General features: G+C 46.7%; 3 protein-coding genes across 4 annotated transcripts; 2 read left to right on the top strand and 1 right to left on the bottom strand.

The window, feature by feature from the left end:
- The first annotated feature begins 163 nt into the window (after nucleotides 1–163).
- LOC121849595 lies at nucleotides 164–4327 on the top strand. The gene is made up of 4 exons (XM_042337734.1): nucleotides 164–217; nucleotides 1543–1652; nucleotides 2814–2925; nucleotides 3721–4327. The coding sequence occupies exons 1-4, from the start codon at nucleotides 169–171 to the stop codon at nucleotides 4143–4145; spliced, it is 696 nt and encodes a 231-aa protein (XP_042193668.1). The 5' UTR covers nucleotides 164–168; the 3' UTR covers nucleotides 4146–4327.
- A 1081-nt stretch (nucleotides 4328–5408) lies between these two features.
- pole3 (polymerase (DNA directed), epsilon 3 (p17 subunit)) lies at nucleotides 5409–10083 on the top strand. 2 transcript variants are annotated; one of them, NM_001292563.1, is given in 5 exon segments: nucleotides 5409–5438; nucleotides 6837–6911; nucleotides 7861–7946; nucleotides 8790–8908; nucleotides 9690–10083. In NM_001292563.1, coding segments are annotated over 4 exon segments (456 nt in total). In that variant the 5' UTR covers nucleotides 5409–5438; nucleotides 6837–6845; the 3' UTR covers nucleotides 9875–10083.
- A 727-nt stretch (nucleotides 10084–10810) lies between these two features.
- rpl12 (ribosomal protein L12) lies at nucleotides 10811–16198 on the bottom strand. The gene is made up of 7 exons (XM_007900181.2): nucleotides 15771–16198; nucleotides 13781–13854; nucleotides 13587–13685; nucleotides 12435–12516; nucleotides 11771–11857; nucleotides 10959–11071; nucleotides 10811–10862 (listed from the first exon to the last, which is right to left on the bottom strand). Exons 1-7 carry the CDS (start codon nucleotides 15805–15807, stop codon nucleotides 10857–10859), a joined length of 498 nt encoding a protein of 165 aa, XP_007898372.1. The 5' UTR covers nucleotides 15808–16198; the 3' UTR covers nucleotides 10811–10856.
- Nucleotides 16199–16344: the final 146 nt, after the last annotated feature.

Below are 16344 nucleotides of genomic sequence, written 5' to 3'. Positions count from 1 at the left end.
ACTTGGGGGAGTGGGGGGGGGGAGGAGCAGGGGGAGATGTTTCTAAAACTCTACAAGTCAAATGAACAGAATTTGTCTCTCTCATATTTAGCCGAAGAAGAATCTTCCCAGAAGGAGTCCTCATCGATTGCGTGGCCTGAGAATCTGCAGTTCTGTCCCCCGGTGGTGATGGGCTGTGACGAACTCCAGAAGAACCTGGAGAAAGGTTTAGCCGCTGGTAATCTCTCAATCTTCTCTCCTCGCCTCCCTGCTGCAGGTTTAAATAATAATAATAATCCTTGCATTTGATATAGCACCTTACCATGTGGTCAAGCCGTCTCAAAGCGCTTCACAGGACATACTGTAAAGTAAATTGACTGTATTTTTTGAGGATGAAATGCGGCAGCCAATTGTGGACTGCAGTGTCCCACAAAACAGTCGTGGATTGAGTGACCACATTTTTATTTGAGGGATTATTACCCCCGGAAAGCAATCGACTGGAGTGAGCGACCAATTCTTTTTTTGGGGGGGAAACTCCCTCCTCTTTTCGAATAGTGTCATGGGATCGCTGACGTCCACCTGAACAGCCAGCGGCACCTCGGTTTAACGTCTCATCAGAAAGACGTTTCATGTACAAACTGCGGGCAGCAAGAGTGTGAGACTCGGTGATGGACACAGAGGACGTGGGTTCTCGGCCATGATTTCGTGTCATTTTGCTGCATTCAGTTGATCTCAGAGTCAGGGAATCTGACCAAGTGATAAGGTGCTGTATCAAATGCAAGGATTATTATTATTTATTACGTCTGTTCCGGTCATCTCCCCTGAGGGAGGTGGACGCACCTTATTTCACTCAGTGGCGCTAGCCAGTGGACAGGTGTACAATTACGTGCACTCACTCATGGAAGTGCCTTTCGCCCAATACAGGAATTGCAATCCTTGTACTTGATACAGTGCCTCATCTCGCCGTCGAGACATCTCAGAGCAAGTTATAGGATTTACTATAAAGCGTAGTGTTGTGCCAAGAGACACGAGGGCAGCCAATAAGGGAGAATGGGACCCGCGAGTTATTTATGGTAGTAACTGTATTTTGTGGCTGAACCCGTCAGCCAATTTGAACACAGCAATCTGCCACAAACAGCCCTGAAGTGAATGATCAACTTTATCTTGGGTATTGTTGGCCAGGAACCTGGGAGCTTAACAGCAGCGGAGCTTGACGCTGAGCAGGGGAGAGAGGGGAGGTGACCATAGGAATGGTCAAAGAGGAAAGTCTTTAGATGCAATCCAGATGCGATCTGAAGACGGGCAAGGTGGAGGGATTGAGGCATGAGAGCTCCAGAGTTTTGGGGCGTAGTGGCAGAAAGCATGGCTGTTGATGGTGGGGCAGAGGGGACGAGGGACGTGTAGAAGGCCATCATCGGTTGAGCGAATGGGACAGGTGGAATGGTGTGTAAGGACATCAGAGAGGTTTGGTGCGGGTGGCGGAGTTCTGGGTGAGTTGCTTATAATGAAGAGCCCCTAAAATACCTGTGTCTCCTGTGTGTGTGTGTGTGTGTGTGTCTGCAGGAGACGAGGGATTGCTGGTCCAGGTCACCACCACAGAACAGGTCACCGAGGAAAAAGAATCTCTGGCCTTAGCCACTCAGTCTGGGAACTCCACCAAGCCAACCATTACTGTACTGGTGAACTCTGTTCTCGTGGGGAGGGTGGGGATGTGTGCATACTGGTGAACGCGTGTCTGGGATAGAACGTGCACTCTCTTCCTGGAAGGACACACGCTGCTTACCTAATTCTGGAGAGCATTAGACAGGCAGCCAAGGCTTAGGCACCTCCAGACTGTGCGTTGAGGTAACTCAACTGCTGGTGTTGAACCAGCTAAAACTGCATTGTTTCCCATTGAAAATAGCGTGTGGCTCCAGCTGCTTGTCCAGCGGTAAGGATTAAGAGGAGCCAAGTCAGAAGAATCCTTGTCCCAAGTGACTAGGTTGCCCATGCAGGTGCTGCCGATAAGCCAGGCTGGTTGGTTTCTAATCACCGTGTGCCTTGGAATACTGCAGACCCACCTGGCTCAGAGACTGGACTATAGAGACCAACACGAAGTTTCGACTCAATTCCATTATTTCGTTGCTAATCACCTCAGTATTCACATTATACTATTTCAGTTCTAATGCCCCCATCTCTGGCTTTTGAACCCCAGAGAGCTCAAACTGATGAGAATATGAGAAAGCATGTAATGACCAAAGGCCATTCATAGGAACATAGGAGAAGGCCATTCAGCCCATCAAGCCTGTTCCGTCAGTTTATTAGATCCTCGCTGATCTGTACCTCAACTCTATTTACCCGCCTTTGTCCCATATCCCTTGATACCCTGACATAACAAAAATGTATCCACTCAGTCTTCATAATTTCAATTGATCCACAGCTGTTTAGGGGAGAGAATTCCAGATTTCTGCTATCCTCCGTGTGAAAAAGGGAGGGGTAGACAAGATTTGTGTTTAGCTCCTTTGAGGTGTAATAGGAGGAGAGGGATACATAGTCCCAAGTGTCTGCTCCTAATTCCTATCAAGCGATTACCCCACCCCCCAATGGAAGTGTGGCAAGAAGATTGGACTTATTTCAGTCAGGTCCCAATGGTTGGACCCTCACTGACCAGGTGGTTGTATGACGAGACAAAGAGATACCCCATTGCTATCACTGGGCAGAGTAACGCTCATCGACCACCCCACCCCACCGCAACACAAGTCCCAAACTTCAGGAGGGGAAATGAAACATGATGCTCGCTGTGCCTGAGATGAGAGGATGAACGCACATTGCTCCCTCTTGTTATTTCCATTCAGGATTCAGAACCTGCAACGGCAGGTAAAACGGCTTCCAAACAGAGGGACAGTGAGTCACAGGAAACACTCAAGAACACAACCAGCAGCTCCCTGAATGAGGATGATGAGGAGGGTGAGTAATGTTTCTGAATAATAATAATATAATAATAATCCTTGCATTTTGATGTAGGGCCTGATCACATCATCGAGACGACTCAAATCGCTTCACAGAATATATTGTAAAGCGAATTGAATGTGTATTTTGTGGACAGCCAATTGCACCTCCAGTGTCCTCCCAAAACAGTCGTGGATTGAGTCACCAAATTTTTTTTTAATAGAGGAATTATTACCCCCAGAAAGCATTCTGTCAATCGACTAAGAAACTTACTGCTAGGTAAACAGAGGCATGTGGAGTAAAGGAACCTGCTTAAGGTTCTACCCCGCCCGGGAATTGAACCGGATCCTCTCACTTGTGAAGCTCTAACCACTAACTATAGGTTCCTACTTCATCTGTAGGAACATGGGAGGCAGGAGTAGACCCTTGAGCCTATTCCACCATTCTATTAGTCCATGGCTGATCGGTACCTCAACTGCATTTACATGCCTATGCTCCATATCCCTTGATTGATACCCTGACCTAACAAATACCTATCGACCTCAGTCTTGCAAATTTCAATTGATCCAACATCCGCAGCCTTTTGGGGGAGAGAATTCCAGATTTCCACTACCATTTGTGTGAAAAAATGCTTCCTGATTTTACTCCTGAATGGCCTAGCTCTAGTTTTAAGATTATGGCCCCTTGTTCTGGATTCCCCCAGTTGGCAAAACTGCGTTAATATGGGATGAGGCAGTAAAGAGATGTAGAGTTTTCACTCTTTTCAGAGTTTTCCCTGATGTGCTATTCTGAATCTGTTTTACTGTCACTCAGGGTATTTTGAAAGCAAACTGACTACACCTGAAATCCCCTTGGAGCCAACAGACAGTGTGTTTGAAGACAAAGGATTGTTTTTAAACCATTACTTCCAGAGTAGTGCTACGCTTGGCGTGGAGGAAATGAGCAGTGAGAGCGAACGGACAACTCCAAAGTTCACGCTGAGCAGAAGGGTGACTCGCAGCTTCACACCTGTCAAGAGTGGCGAAACCTCTGAAGTCACGAGCAGCAGGGTATCTCCAAACTTGTTCAGGAGTGAAAATAAGTCATTCGGCCTGAGCATTCCAATTGAAGAGCAGGAAGAAATTCCAATGGCACCACCACCTTCACCTCTGGGCTCAGTCCTAGCCAAGAACTTGCGATTGACCACCACTCCCATCTCCTTCATCCCCTCTTCGCCACCTGAAACTCTCCCTGAGTAAAATTCTGACTGTTCTGCTCATTTGTTATATTGACAATATTAATTAAAATGTTTATCTTGTACAGTAAGCGGGGGCTCCCCCCCTCCTATAATATGACAAATCATAATTTCGTGCTGCCTTCCTAACTTTCTTTTCTCCCACCCCTTCTCTCTCCTCCCCTGCATCAATAAATTGTTCCTTGGTGAAACTTGTGAAGGTGAATCCTTCCACTTAGCTCCTGTTAACGCTGCAAGCCAAAGCCCTAATGTGTAGGACAAGCAGCGAGAAAGCTTGCCAGACAGTGCTCTCAATGGCAAGCTATGTGGTTTTAGATGATGAGATCCAGCAGTTACCACAGCACATGCTCTAGTCTCCCCAAGCCTTGCCTCTTGTCAATCTACGCCTAATACTTTAATTAATTAAGTAAGCAGGATGTGCCCTTCAATGAGAGAGTGGTATTGCGTTCCAATAAACATCTCTGGAATTTCCATGTGTAGGTGTGCATGGAGCTATCAGTTATCGGAAGCACTACACTAAGTCACTGCACTTTACAGTAAAAAGTGCTACAATGCATATTCTACAATTTGTAGTCATCCTGTGAAACAATTTGAGATATCCTCCTGACGTGAAAGGCCCTATACTTTAATGAATTAGGAAAGCAGTGTGTGCCCTTTGTGGAGTCCTGTAGCTTCGTGGTTAGAGCACTCGCCTCGCAAGCGAGAGGACCTGAGAAGGGCAGAACATTGGGCAAGTTTCCTAACTCCACACGCCTCTGCTTACCCAGCAGTAAGAGGGAACCCAGTTGTTAGTCGTTTGGTGGATCGCTTTTCCCGAGGATGATGTTAGTTGCATTTAGAAGTACTTAATTGTATTCAGTAGAAGTGTTTAACTGAATTTAGACGTTCAGAGGATGATTCGGTGCGTGTGGGTGTGCGCGCGAGAGAGAGAGCGCCATCATTTTCATGACAGATAATGATCCGTTGCCATGTTCGATGCCCCACATCTTCAGTAACACGGATGGATGGAGTGAGGGACGAGGAAGTTCACAATCAGGCGTCGCGCCTCGACTCATCTGTGCAACAGAAAATAAAAATGAATTGTAAGAAAAAAAAACACGCGCGAGGTGGGGGGTGGGGGTGGGGGGTGTGGGGGGATAACAGGGCTTTGTGAAGACCCTGGAGAACAAGAAGTCGCCCAATTGGGCGTGAACCCGCCCAATTGGGCGAGAAAGGGCCCGACTCGGTGATGTCACAGGGAGGCGGCAGCAAGCGCGCATGCGCGGAGGTGAGAGGTGAAGGGTCAACGCCGGATCGGGTGAGTGTGTGAGAGGCGGGAGATTCACTCACTGCCCCTCAACCCCCCCCTCACCCACCACCACCCGGAGTAGCGAGTCCCCGGGTCGGTCCATCTGCGAGTGAAGCGGCCAAACAATATGCCGCGGGAGGGGGTGTCCTGGGGAGGGAGGGAGGGAGGGAGAGAGAAATGGAGGGGGTGGTGGCGACCCCAGAGAGGGAGGGGGTGGTGGGTGTCCATGGAGGGAGGGAGGGGCTGTTGGGTGTCCATGGAGGGAGGGAGGGGCTGTTGGGTGTCCATGGAGGGAGGGAGGGGCTGTTGGGTGTCCATGGAGGGAGGGAGGGGTGTTGGGTGTCCATGGAGGGAGGGGGGCTGTTGGGTGTCCATGGAGGGAGGGAGGGGCTGTTGGGTGTCCATGGAGGGAGGGAGGGGCTGTTGGGTGTCCATGGAGGGAGGGAGGGGCTGTTGGGTGTCCATGGAGGGAGGGAGGGGGTGTTGGGTGTCCATGGAGGGAGGGAGGGGGTGTTGGGTGTCCATGGAGGGAGGGAAGGGGTGTTGGGTGACCCAGGGAGGGAGGGGGTGTTGGGTGTCCATGGAGGGAGGGAGGGGTGTTGGGTGTCCATGGAGGAGGGAGGGGTGTTGGTGTCCATGGAGGGAGGGAGGGGGTGTTGGGTGTCCATGGAGGGAGGGAGGGGTGTTGGGTGTCCATGGAGGGAGGGAGGGGTGTTGGGTGTCCATGGAGGGAGGGAGGGGGTGTTGGTTGTCCATGGAGGGAGGGAGGGGGTGTTGGTTGTCCATGGAGGGAGGGAGGGGGTGTTGGTTGTCCATGGAGGGAGGGAGGGGGTGTTGGTTGTCCATGGAGGGAGGGAGGGGGTGTTGGGTGTCCATGGAGGGCGGGAAGGGGTATTGGAGGTGAAAGTGCATTTTTATTTGCTTGATCCTGGGATCCTACAACTAACCAGTTCAGTGATATGTGCCACAGACACACCAACACTGGTTAAGGTCGGGTCAAGCGCTCTGAGACGCTCCCGTGCTTGAGGGGCGCTACATAAATGCCAGTTGTTGTTGTTGTAATGTGACTATATTGCATTTACACAGCCGCTTTCACGTTGGGTTATATTTATTCAGATGCTGTTTGGGTCCAAATCCTTGACTAATCCAGCACCTTGGGATAATTTTAAATTTAATTTAATCTATAAATTCAATATTTTGTTGTTATGTCTCAAAGAGCTTTTACAGAGTGGGGGAGGGGAGGGAGGTGACCGTTGGCAAGGACAAAGAGTAGATTTTCAGGAGTTTAAAATACGTGGGGGGGGAAGGAGGAGGTTTGCCTGAGGTGTGTTATCATGAGGAGTTCTCAGTTAGCCGCTCTCTATGATTGGGATGTTTTTGATGGTGGTTTCTGCGTTGGTGGTTTAGGTGAGGAAGATGGCAGAGAGGCCAGAGGATTTAAATTTGCCGAACGCAGTCGTTACCCGGATCATCAAAGAAGCGGTGAGTATATGGATATGTTACTATAATAATAATTTTTGCATTTAATATCACATCGTTGAGACATCCCAAAGCTTTTCACAGGATATGTGAATTGGTTTGACTGTATTTTGTGGGCGAAACGCGGCAGTCAGTTGCACACAGCAATAATCGCAAACAGCTTTGGAGTGAGTGACCAATGTGAGTCAACAAGGGATTGTTGACCAGGATACCGGGAGAGAGAAAATTTATTTTCGAATAGTGCCATGGGATCTTTAATATCAATCTGAACAGGCAGATGTGGCCTCAGTTTAATGTCTCATCCGAAGAACAATGCACACATCCCCAGCACAGCATTAGAGTATTAACTTAGGCACTATAATACTTGTTTCAAACCAAGGCAAAAAATGGGGGAACCCTAACCTTCCTCCCTCCCTGCCTTCCACCCCTCCTGATCCCAACCCCCATCTCGGGTCCAATTCCTTGACTGTCCAGCAGCTTGGGACGTCCGTCTAACTTGAAAGCCACTATACAAACGTAATTAATAATCATACTTGCATTTGATATAGCGCCTTATCATGTCTTCGAGACGTGTCAAGGGCTTCACAGAATATACTGTTAAAGTGAACTGACCGTGTATTTTGCTGTTGTTGTTGAAAGGCATTGTGCAGGACATCACCACAGCTGAACACAATAACAGAGGTTACGAGCAAATATATAAGCAGTGTTAAAGCAATGCCAAGCTTGGGGAAAGAGCCTGATGTGTAAATATACTGTATAAATGTATGAGAGAGAGGACTGGCACTGTGTGGCACTACAGACATGTACTATGACAGTATAACTCTTGAGGGAAGAAGTTTTTGTTTGCGCTATAACAGTTTTTACATGACGACCCATTATCCGCACCATTTCTGTATTCACCATGAAGCTGTTCCCAAATAGTGCGGTTAACTAGCTCTCTGCTTTATTTCAGCTCCCAGAAGGAGTGAACGTCTCAAAGGAAGCTCGCAGCGCAATATCCCGAGCAGCCAGTGTCTTCGTTCTCTATGCAACCTCCTGGTAAGGAACTGAGCTCTACCTGTTTGACGCTCAGCTCAGTTCTAGCGCCCCTTCTCACCTGGAGTTTTTGTGGAGAGTTAAGTGAGGGAGTGCTGGTGTATTGAAGCTGTGACTGGCACTAATAGCTCCATCTGTGACAGCAGCATTGCCCTAAATCACACCAATCTCACTCACTGAGACAAAATGTTTTCTGGAGCTAATGTGTTTTGACTGTGATGATACAGGCTTAAAATTACTGGTAGGGATCCACATTGTAAACCTATTCAATTAGTCACACTTAGCAGCAAATGTCACACTCCTGGCCTACCACTTGTACTTTGAACTCAGTCTAAGCTGAAACTTGCACTGAGGTTCTGTCCTTTGGATGAGACGTTAAACTGAGGTCTTGTGTGCCTGTTCAGGTGATGTTAAAGATCCCATGGCGCTACTCAGAGAGAAAGAAGTTTCTCCTGATGTTTAACATTATACAATTGGTGACACAGGAATTTCCATGTGTAGATGGAATAAGTTTGAACTCTTGTCTGGTTTGAATACTCTTTATGCATAGTGATGGATTTTGCATGTGTCAAGACCACATGAAGAACAGCTGATCAAAAGAAAATTGATGAATCATTCTCACAAGCACATATTTTTAGGCTCTTGCCCACCGTTGACTCATCTACACAGACTCCAGCCCCCTTTATTCACTTTCTCTCCATTCTTTGCCTGCTGCCAAGGTAAAGAAAAAAAATGTTTTTAAAGCTATGAAAGTTATTAGTCAGGTTGCAGAACAGCACAGGAATGTCAATATGTTGCCTAGTTATGATTACACTGCGGTATATTAAAGGCCATCTCTCTTCCCAGTGCCAATAACTTTGCAATGAAGAGCAAGAGGAAAACACTGAATGCCACTGATGTGCTCGCAGCAATGGAAGAGATGGAGTTTGAACGATTCATAACTCCTCTAAAGGATGCTTTGGAAGGTGAGTTGCTGTTCACATCATCAAGGGCACTGTCTCAGCAGGAGCTGTAAGATGTACTGGAAACCATGAGTTAAAGCAGTTCTTTGAGAACAAAGCTTTAATATTTTCCTTCTTGCTTTAGGGCAGTCCTTCAGTCTAGATTAAACATTACCTTGGGGTGGATCAAACGCCCTCTAATTGACCCGCTCCTTTTTTTATTGTAATTTTTGGTGCTCAAGGAAAGTTTACACTGAAATAAAACTTCCTTGTTTTCAGACACTGAGTACTTGCAGGTCAAATCATGTATGGATTGGGTGCAGTAAAGCTCTCATTTCATTGTCCTATCAAGTGACCTAACAAGTGCAGAATTTAGTCTCTTCTATGCCCAACAATGCATATCTGCACCAATGTGGAATTTTGACCTCCAGCTGAACGATTGCCACTTGAGCACCAAATGCGTTGCTTAGGTAATAGAGTAACACTGTTAGTGCCTCAGTGGTTGAGGCAGAATCCATATTAGCTTTCAAAAGGGAACTAGATAAATACATAAAAAGGAGTCAACCACAGGGGTGTGGGGAAAGGGCAGGTAAATGGGATTGAAAGGAATGCTTTTAAAAGAGCCAGCACAGACCCGATGGGCCAAATAACCTTTTCTGTGCTGTAAATTTCTATGGTTCTATGCTTTAGATCTACCTTGCACATGCTTGATGTTGACATATATGTGCCCCATTATAGAGAACTGGTGTGTAGGAACCTGAGCTTATCTCAGAGAGTGATTCAGAAATGTGCTAACCCCCACTAGCCTTCAAGCGAGACCAGAAAGGAAAGAAGGAAGCTTCTGAACTTCGTAAGAGGGATAAGAAGTCAGAAAACGAAGAACCAGACAAGAGCAGGGAAGAGGAAACTGAGGAAGACAATGAAGGGAAAGTTGTGGAAGATGATGATCCAAAGGAACTGGAGAATGAGGAAGAGGATGTGGAGAACTGAAGCACCTGACAAATATCACCCGGCGACTTAAGTCGTGGTCCCATGGATTGTTCAAGCCCACCTCATAGCTTGTTACTTCACTGGTTCTGTACCAATGTATAGTTTGAAGGTAAAACCTTTTCTATTTTGTTAAATCTTTCTGATCATTTTGTAAAAAAAAATTAAGTTTTTAACATTTTCAAAAGGACAAATAAAACATTTTTAAATTCATGGAACTGCCCCATAGAATTTCAGACTAGCGAAGCTGAACAGTTATATTGTGTTTGAGACAAACATTAATGCTGAAAGGTCAGGCAATGGTTTAAATTATGGTCTGCCTGCCGCAAAAGGAATTATGTAAATAAATGCAATTTGTTGTTAGGCCATTACAAATATTAGGAGCTTCAATCTAATAATCCTTGAACTCTCCCCCTAAAGGCTGTGGATGGTGAGTCAATTGAAATTTTCAAGTCTGCGGTCGATAGATATTTGTTAGGTAAGGGATATGGAGAAAAGGCGAGTAAGTAAAGATCAGCCCTGATTTAATAGAATTTAATAGAACAGGCTTGAGGGACTGAATCCGGTTCCTATGAAAGGTGTACTAAAATAACAGTGCTATGACTTCAGGGATTTCTGTAAGTAAATATAGCAGGCAATTTTCACAGCAATATCTACAGCCAGCCAGGAGGTAAATGGACAATTTAACTGGAAAATTGTTTGTCAGGACAGACAACAGGAGGAACTCCCTTCTATTTTCAAATTGTGTCGGGTTCTTCAACATCCACATGAAGAGGCAGACAAGACCTGGTATCTTCTGAAGGATGCCATCTCTTGACAATGCAGGACTCCCCTTGAACTGCACTGACCCACTTTCGTTCTTCCAACACATCTTTAAAGTGAGGCAAAGAAACCTTTAATATTTTCTCCCCACAAAAAGAGCCCAAACCAACAGGATCATTCCTTGAAACAATTTATTTATATTCTGTTCCATGTTGTCGCCTCTTTATTCCTGGTGGAAGAAAAAAAAACATGTAAAATAATGACCATGCAAAGTAAACTGATTGCACAAGAAAACTTAAACTCCACACAACCATTAACTACTTACTGTGGGACACTCCATTGTACCGTCATTGATTTCATCGATGACATCGTGAGGGTGTTTCCCATCAATGGTGCAGCCAACGGACTGAGCTGTTCCCAGGATTTCCTTTATGGTCCCTGCAATTATAGTCACAGAATGAATACTTTGTCCCCATTTCACAGTAAATACAGTAGAGCCAACACCACAGGGGGGGGGGGGGGGGTTTCTCAAGGTTTGTTAGGACATGGAATGGTGGTATGGATAGGGTTACAAGAGAGGTATGTGAAAGTCTTGATGCAGATTGAATGAACACCTTGCTCCGAGAGCCAGTGGAGATTTGATGTGCCGAATAGGTGCAATCGCAGATGACGTCGCTTTGATTTTGCGCACAGAAACCCAGCTGGCGTCTTCACGTTGCTGAGCTTCAAAGTGTCAATACAGCACGTTTTCAGCAATTGTAAGGTAAGGAAATTTCAGGGTACTCAAACCATTCGCATTACAAATGAACCAGTGACGTAACAGGGTTTCACCATATTAAAACTAGATGATGAGCATTCCCACACAAAGACTAAGATTGTAGGTTCAATCCTCATCTGTGCTGGTGCAGGATAAGAATGCTGGAATATTGGGCCCAGTAAATCAGGTTAGGGGAGACAAATAAATTAGTAATAGCTTCTGATCAAGTCCGGTTGTGACACCTTGTGGGGCAAACACTGACAATAATAGCCACTTAAGTCAAGGAGCCTGAGGTGACCTCAGAGATGTAACCAAAGCATCAGGAAAGAGAGGGAGGAAAAGGACAGTAAACTCAAGACCAAAGAATGTTGATAACTCACCTGAAAGCTCCCTGGCCAAAGAGCGATGTTTCATCACACGGGCTATGCCAACCACTTCGTCAAAGGTGATACTACCGCTGTGCTTAACTGGAGAACAAAAATAAAGGGTTATTAAATATCACTCATGAAAGCCCTCTTATTTAGTCAGTTTTCCTAGTGAACTGAATTTCCCCCAATGGCTCAGTCCCTAGATTCGATTCATTCTCAGCTTTGTACTGCATTCCCTGTCTCAGTGCATTATAATTCGTGCAGTGCCTCAGGCAAGGATTTATAAGAGGGAAGGAGCCAGTGGATATGGAACATTTATGGAGTCCTGTAGCATAATGGTTAGCGCGCTTGCCTAGCAAGCAGAAGGACTCGGGTTTGATTCATGGGTGGGACGAAACCTTAAGCAGGTTTCCTTACTCCATATGCTTCTGTTTACCTAGCAGTATGTAGGAACCTGGTTGTTAGTTAATTGGCGAATCGCTTTCCAGGGGAACTAATCCCTTTCTAAAAAAAATCCACGATTGTATTGGGACACTGCTGTGCGCAATTTGCTGCTGCGTTTCACCCGCAAAATATACAAGTCGATTCACTTTACACTTTATTCTGTGAAGTGTTTTGAGATGTCTCAACGAGGTGATAATGCATTATATCAGATGCAAGTATTATTATTGCTTACTGTTCTTCTGCTTCTTCCTGTCGCGGGGTGGTTCCTTTAGGGCTTTGATGATCAGAGCAGACGCTGATGGGACAACCTCAATCTGGAAAACAACCATTGTGTAAGATAAGTAGCTCAAGTGCAAAATAATACCCAGTGATCCAGTAGAGCAGTACAGGAGCCATTTACACAGCCATGTAAATGTAAATGTACATTTAGTTCACAAAATGCTATAACTGTAGGATCAATATATACAGAGCCCTACCAACGAGGCAAGTTTCCTCAAATACTGCAAGAACAAAGGCCACGCTATAGTCCCAATGAAAGTAAAAAACAAGTGCTCAATAAAGTGAGACGTAATGTGGTTCCAATCTAATTAGAATTGCACAGTTAAGTCAGAGTCACACAGAATGACTTGCAAGTTGCATGCATCACTTCTCTGAGCCAAAATAGATTATCTCAATTACTTGTCCCGGAGGAATATTTTTCAAAGCACCTTTCTCTGATCACTCACCTGTGATTGCTCGCTCCTCCCACCCCCAATTTCAGCCCAAAGTTGCACTGACTAGTGCTATTACTTAGCCAGCATCTCATATTAGGCCCCATCAGCACATTTACCTGCCAACCTCTCCCCATCAGTAATCTAATGAATTGGTGCTGCTGTACAATACAATTTACATTTATACAGCGCCTTTCACACCTGGAAAGCATCACAAAGCACTTCATACTTCTGGCTGGGCACCTGAACTTGGAGTGGGCCCTGAAGAGGGTGGGAAGGGAAGAGATGACTGAAAGCGTGGTCAAAGAAGCGAGTGTTAAGGCAGGCTCTTTAAACCCCAGACAGTGAGATAGAGCAATCCAGTTCTGTAAAGGCATTTCATACAAACGCCAGTGAAAACGAGTACTTTATGACTGAACCTGTTCAGCTAAAATCATTCAAGGGATTATGTTGCACTCATCACACCAACAATTAGTGCAAAGAGCAAAATATAAACTCTCCATTTGAAACCACATGGATCAAGTTAAACCCAATGGAACACACAGCAGTTAATGCTTAGTTGTGTGCTGTCCAACAATGCTGCTCTACCACCAGTCAATAGCCTTTTAACACCCCCACTGCATTCCCAGCGGCCGTTTACACAGCATGAGAACACATTTGAAACAGTCACGTACCTGGGCCTGTCGGTTCTGGATAGTCAGCTTGATGGTGATCCTCAGCCCTTTCCAGTCACCTGTTGCCTTGGCAATATCATCACCAACCTTCTTGGGAGACTAAACGGAGAAAGAAGTTTTTCTGTTTTTTAAAAAAATAGAAGAACCTTTAGAAACATCCTGAAGAATTTGTGAAGAAAAGAATAGCTTCTCACCAGACCCAGTGGGCCAATCTTGGGAGCCAATGCAGAAGTGGCACCAATTTCACCTCCAGTGCATCTGAGGAACACTGAACAGAAACAATAACATTAGAACCACCAAAGACCCAGCTGCCAACATTGTTCCAATGCACTCAACAGTATAGCTGACAATCCAAAATCTCCACCATCGATTCACTCCTTTACCAAAGGACTAGCCATGCCATATACCTACTAATCCCAGTTTTGTTCTATGGTGTTTTGTGTTGAGTAGCAAGTGTGTGTATGTCAGGCAGAAGAGAACAGAAATGTTATTCTTCCAAATGGGTAATAATCTGTGCACATTGTTGAGACATCTCAAAGCGCTTCACAGAATACGTTGTAAAGTGTACTGACTGTATATTTTGTGGACGAAATGCGGCAACAAGTGTCGCACTGCTCAAACCACACAGGTTCAATTAATAATGTATGTCTTGCATTTAGTTTAGAAATTAAAATTCTTAAAAGTGCAAGACCGATGTAGCTTAAATATTGGTATTGTGCTTAGAAGATAAAAGAATGAATCATTGGTTCTGGATTAAGTTCCGCATGTCACATCAAACATTGGGGACCAGGCGTTACATTTTGATTGAAACTAGACCATTGCTCCCAACTGTTGTTTAAAAAGAATAAAAAAGTGATTTAATCTATGAATCATTTCTTAAAAAAACAGACATCAGATGGTCAAATCTGGAGATTTGACCGGCTCCACATATCGCAGCTTCTGGAATAGGACCTGAACCCAGGTACCATATGATTCACTCATGTGAGGATGCTTTAATTTTGATGGAACTCACTCTGAACAATTTTTGCTTCAAAATATTGAAGTCTCCTATCTGAATCCTTTGCTGAGCACCTGTCACTCAACGGGCACCCATTGCAAAAGCATTCATTCTTTTCCATCCCCACATTAGGACTTAGTACTCATAATTGTCGAGACCCACACTCCAATTAAGTGTTGTGGAGGAAGGGTGCTGCGCTGCCTGAAGTGCCATCCTTCGGATGAGACATTAAACTGAGGTCCCAGGTCGAGCTCGGCTTAAACATCCTCTGGCACTACTCGATAAGGGAAGGGAATCTCTCCCGGTGTCCTGGCCAAGAATGCCCCATATTTTTTTTAAACCCAAAACAGAGGTGATGCAGTTTCCCCATTTGTTTTGGGATAACCTGGAGCTCCCCTCCCCCCTCTGCTCCAAACAGGAGCTAAAGACGTGAGAAAAAGGGGGTGACCGCATACACCGACCCCTCCGGATTTCAGCCACGGACTGAGCAAGAAAAGCGACGCGCTACAGCACTCATCACAGACAGAATAATAATAATCCTTGCATTTGTTATAGCGCTTTTCACGTCGGGAGGACATCCCAAAGCACTTCACAGAACACAGAAAGTGAATTGATTGTATATTTGTGGGCGAACGCGGCAGCCAATTGCGCACAGCAATGTCCCACAAACAGTCATGGATTGAAAATGATCAATTTATTATTGTTTTGGTTTTGGAGGGATTGTTATTAGGCTCTGTGTGGAGTAAGGAAACTTGGCCAAGGTTTCGCCCTCTGCCTGGAATTGAACTCAGGTCTCTCACTTGCAAAGCGAGTGCTCTAACCGCTGAGCCACCGGACTCCGCCACACACGGCCATTAAATCCGACGGAACTCCTCCGTCCAGTTCCGGCTTTTGCGGGGAGTCGTCGTTCGGTTTTATTCACGTTAAACTCTTTGAGCACAACGTGGCCCTGGATTTGGTCTTCAGCACCAATACGGTCGCCCTCGAAGGGACCCCCTCCCTCCCTCCCTCCGCCCCCCACCCCAGACAACCACGTGCGCTCCACCCCGGCGAGGCCGAAACCAGCCGAGCGAGCGGCTCTCTTCCCCCCTCGGCGGAAGCCTAACGCTTAGGCCCCGGCTTCCCCCGCTGGCCTCGGGCCGGGCCCACCCCACCCGCCCGCCCGCCGCCGCCTCTCGGCTACTCACCGATCTTAATTTCGTTGGGGTCGAACTTGGGAGGCATGTCGGCGGGGGCGGGCGGCGGCGGCGGGACGGGGTGCGCGGTGTCGGTGTCGGATGAACCCGGATTCGGGACGACCGAGGGAGGGGGCGAGCTGCACCTTCACCGGCTGCCAACGGAGAGGGCGCGAGGCTTTCCAGCCCCGCCTTATGTACCCCAGCGCCGAACCTCGCGAGATCGCGCCCGATCCGCCGCCATGTTTGTGCGGGGCAGGCGGACCGTCAACAGAGGGGAGGGGAGCGGCTTTGACGGAAAACGTCGCCCGGAAACCCCCTCCCCCTCGCAAAGGAGAAAACGGCCTATTCCTTCCACAAGATGACTTTACGTCGAGCTCATCCCCGCCGCCGTTAACTCGGCGTCTCTCGGCGCCTGTCGGCCATTGTAAGGAGCGATAGCAATGGCGGCGAGAGGGGGAGATCAGGAGGAAGAGGAGGAGCGGCGAACGAACGAGGAAGGGTCACCTCTTGCCCGTCCGGCCGCGCGCGCGCGCGCACTCTTTGGCTTTGGAGGAAGGAGGAGCCGGAGAACCGGAAGTGGCTC

This window comes from Callorhinchus milii, unplaced genomic scaffold, assembly GCF_018977255.1.
Source record: "Callorhinchus milii isolate IMCB2004 unplaced genomic scaffold, IMCB_Cmil_1.0 Scaffold8, whole genome shotgun sequence".
NCBI lineage: Eukaryota > Metazoa > Chordata > Chondrichthyes > Chimaeriformes > Callorhinchidae > Callorhinchus > Callorhinchus milii.
Note: the sequence above shows the minus strand (reverse complement) of the source record. Positions and strands in the feature narration are given on the sequence as shown.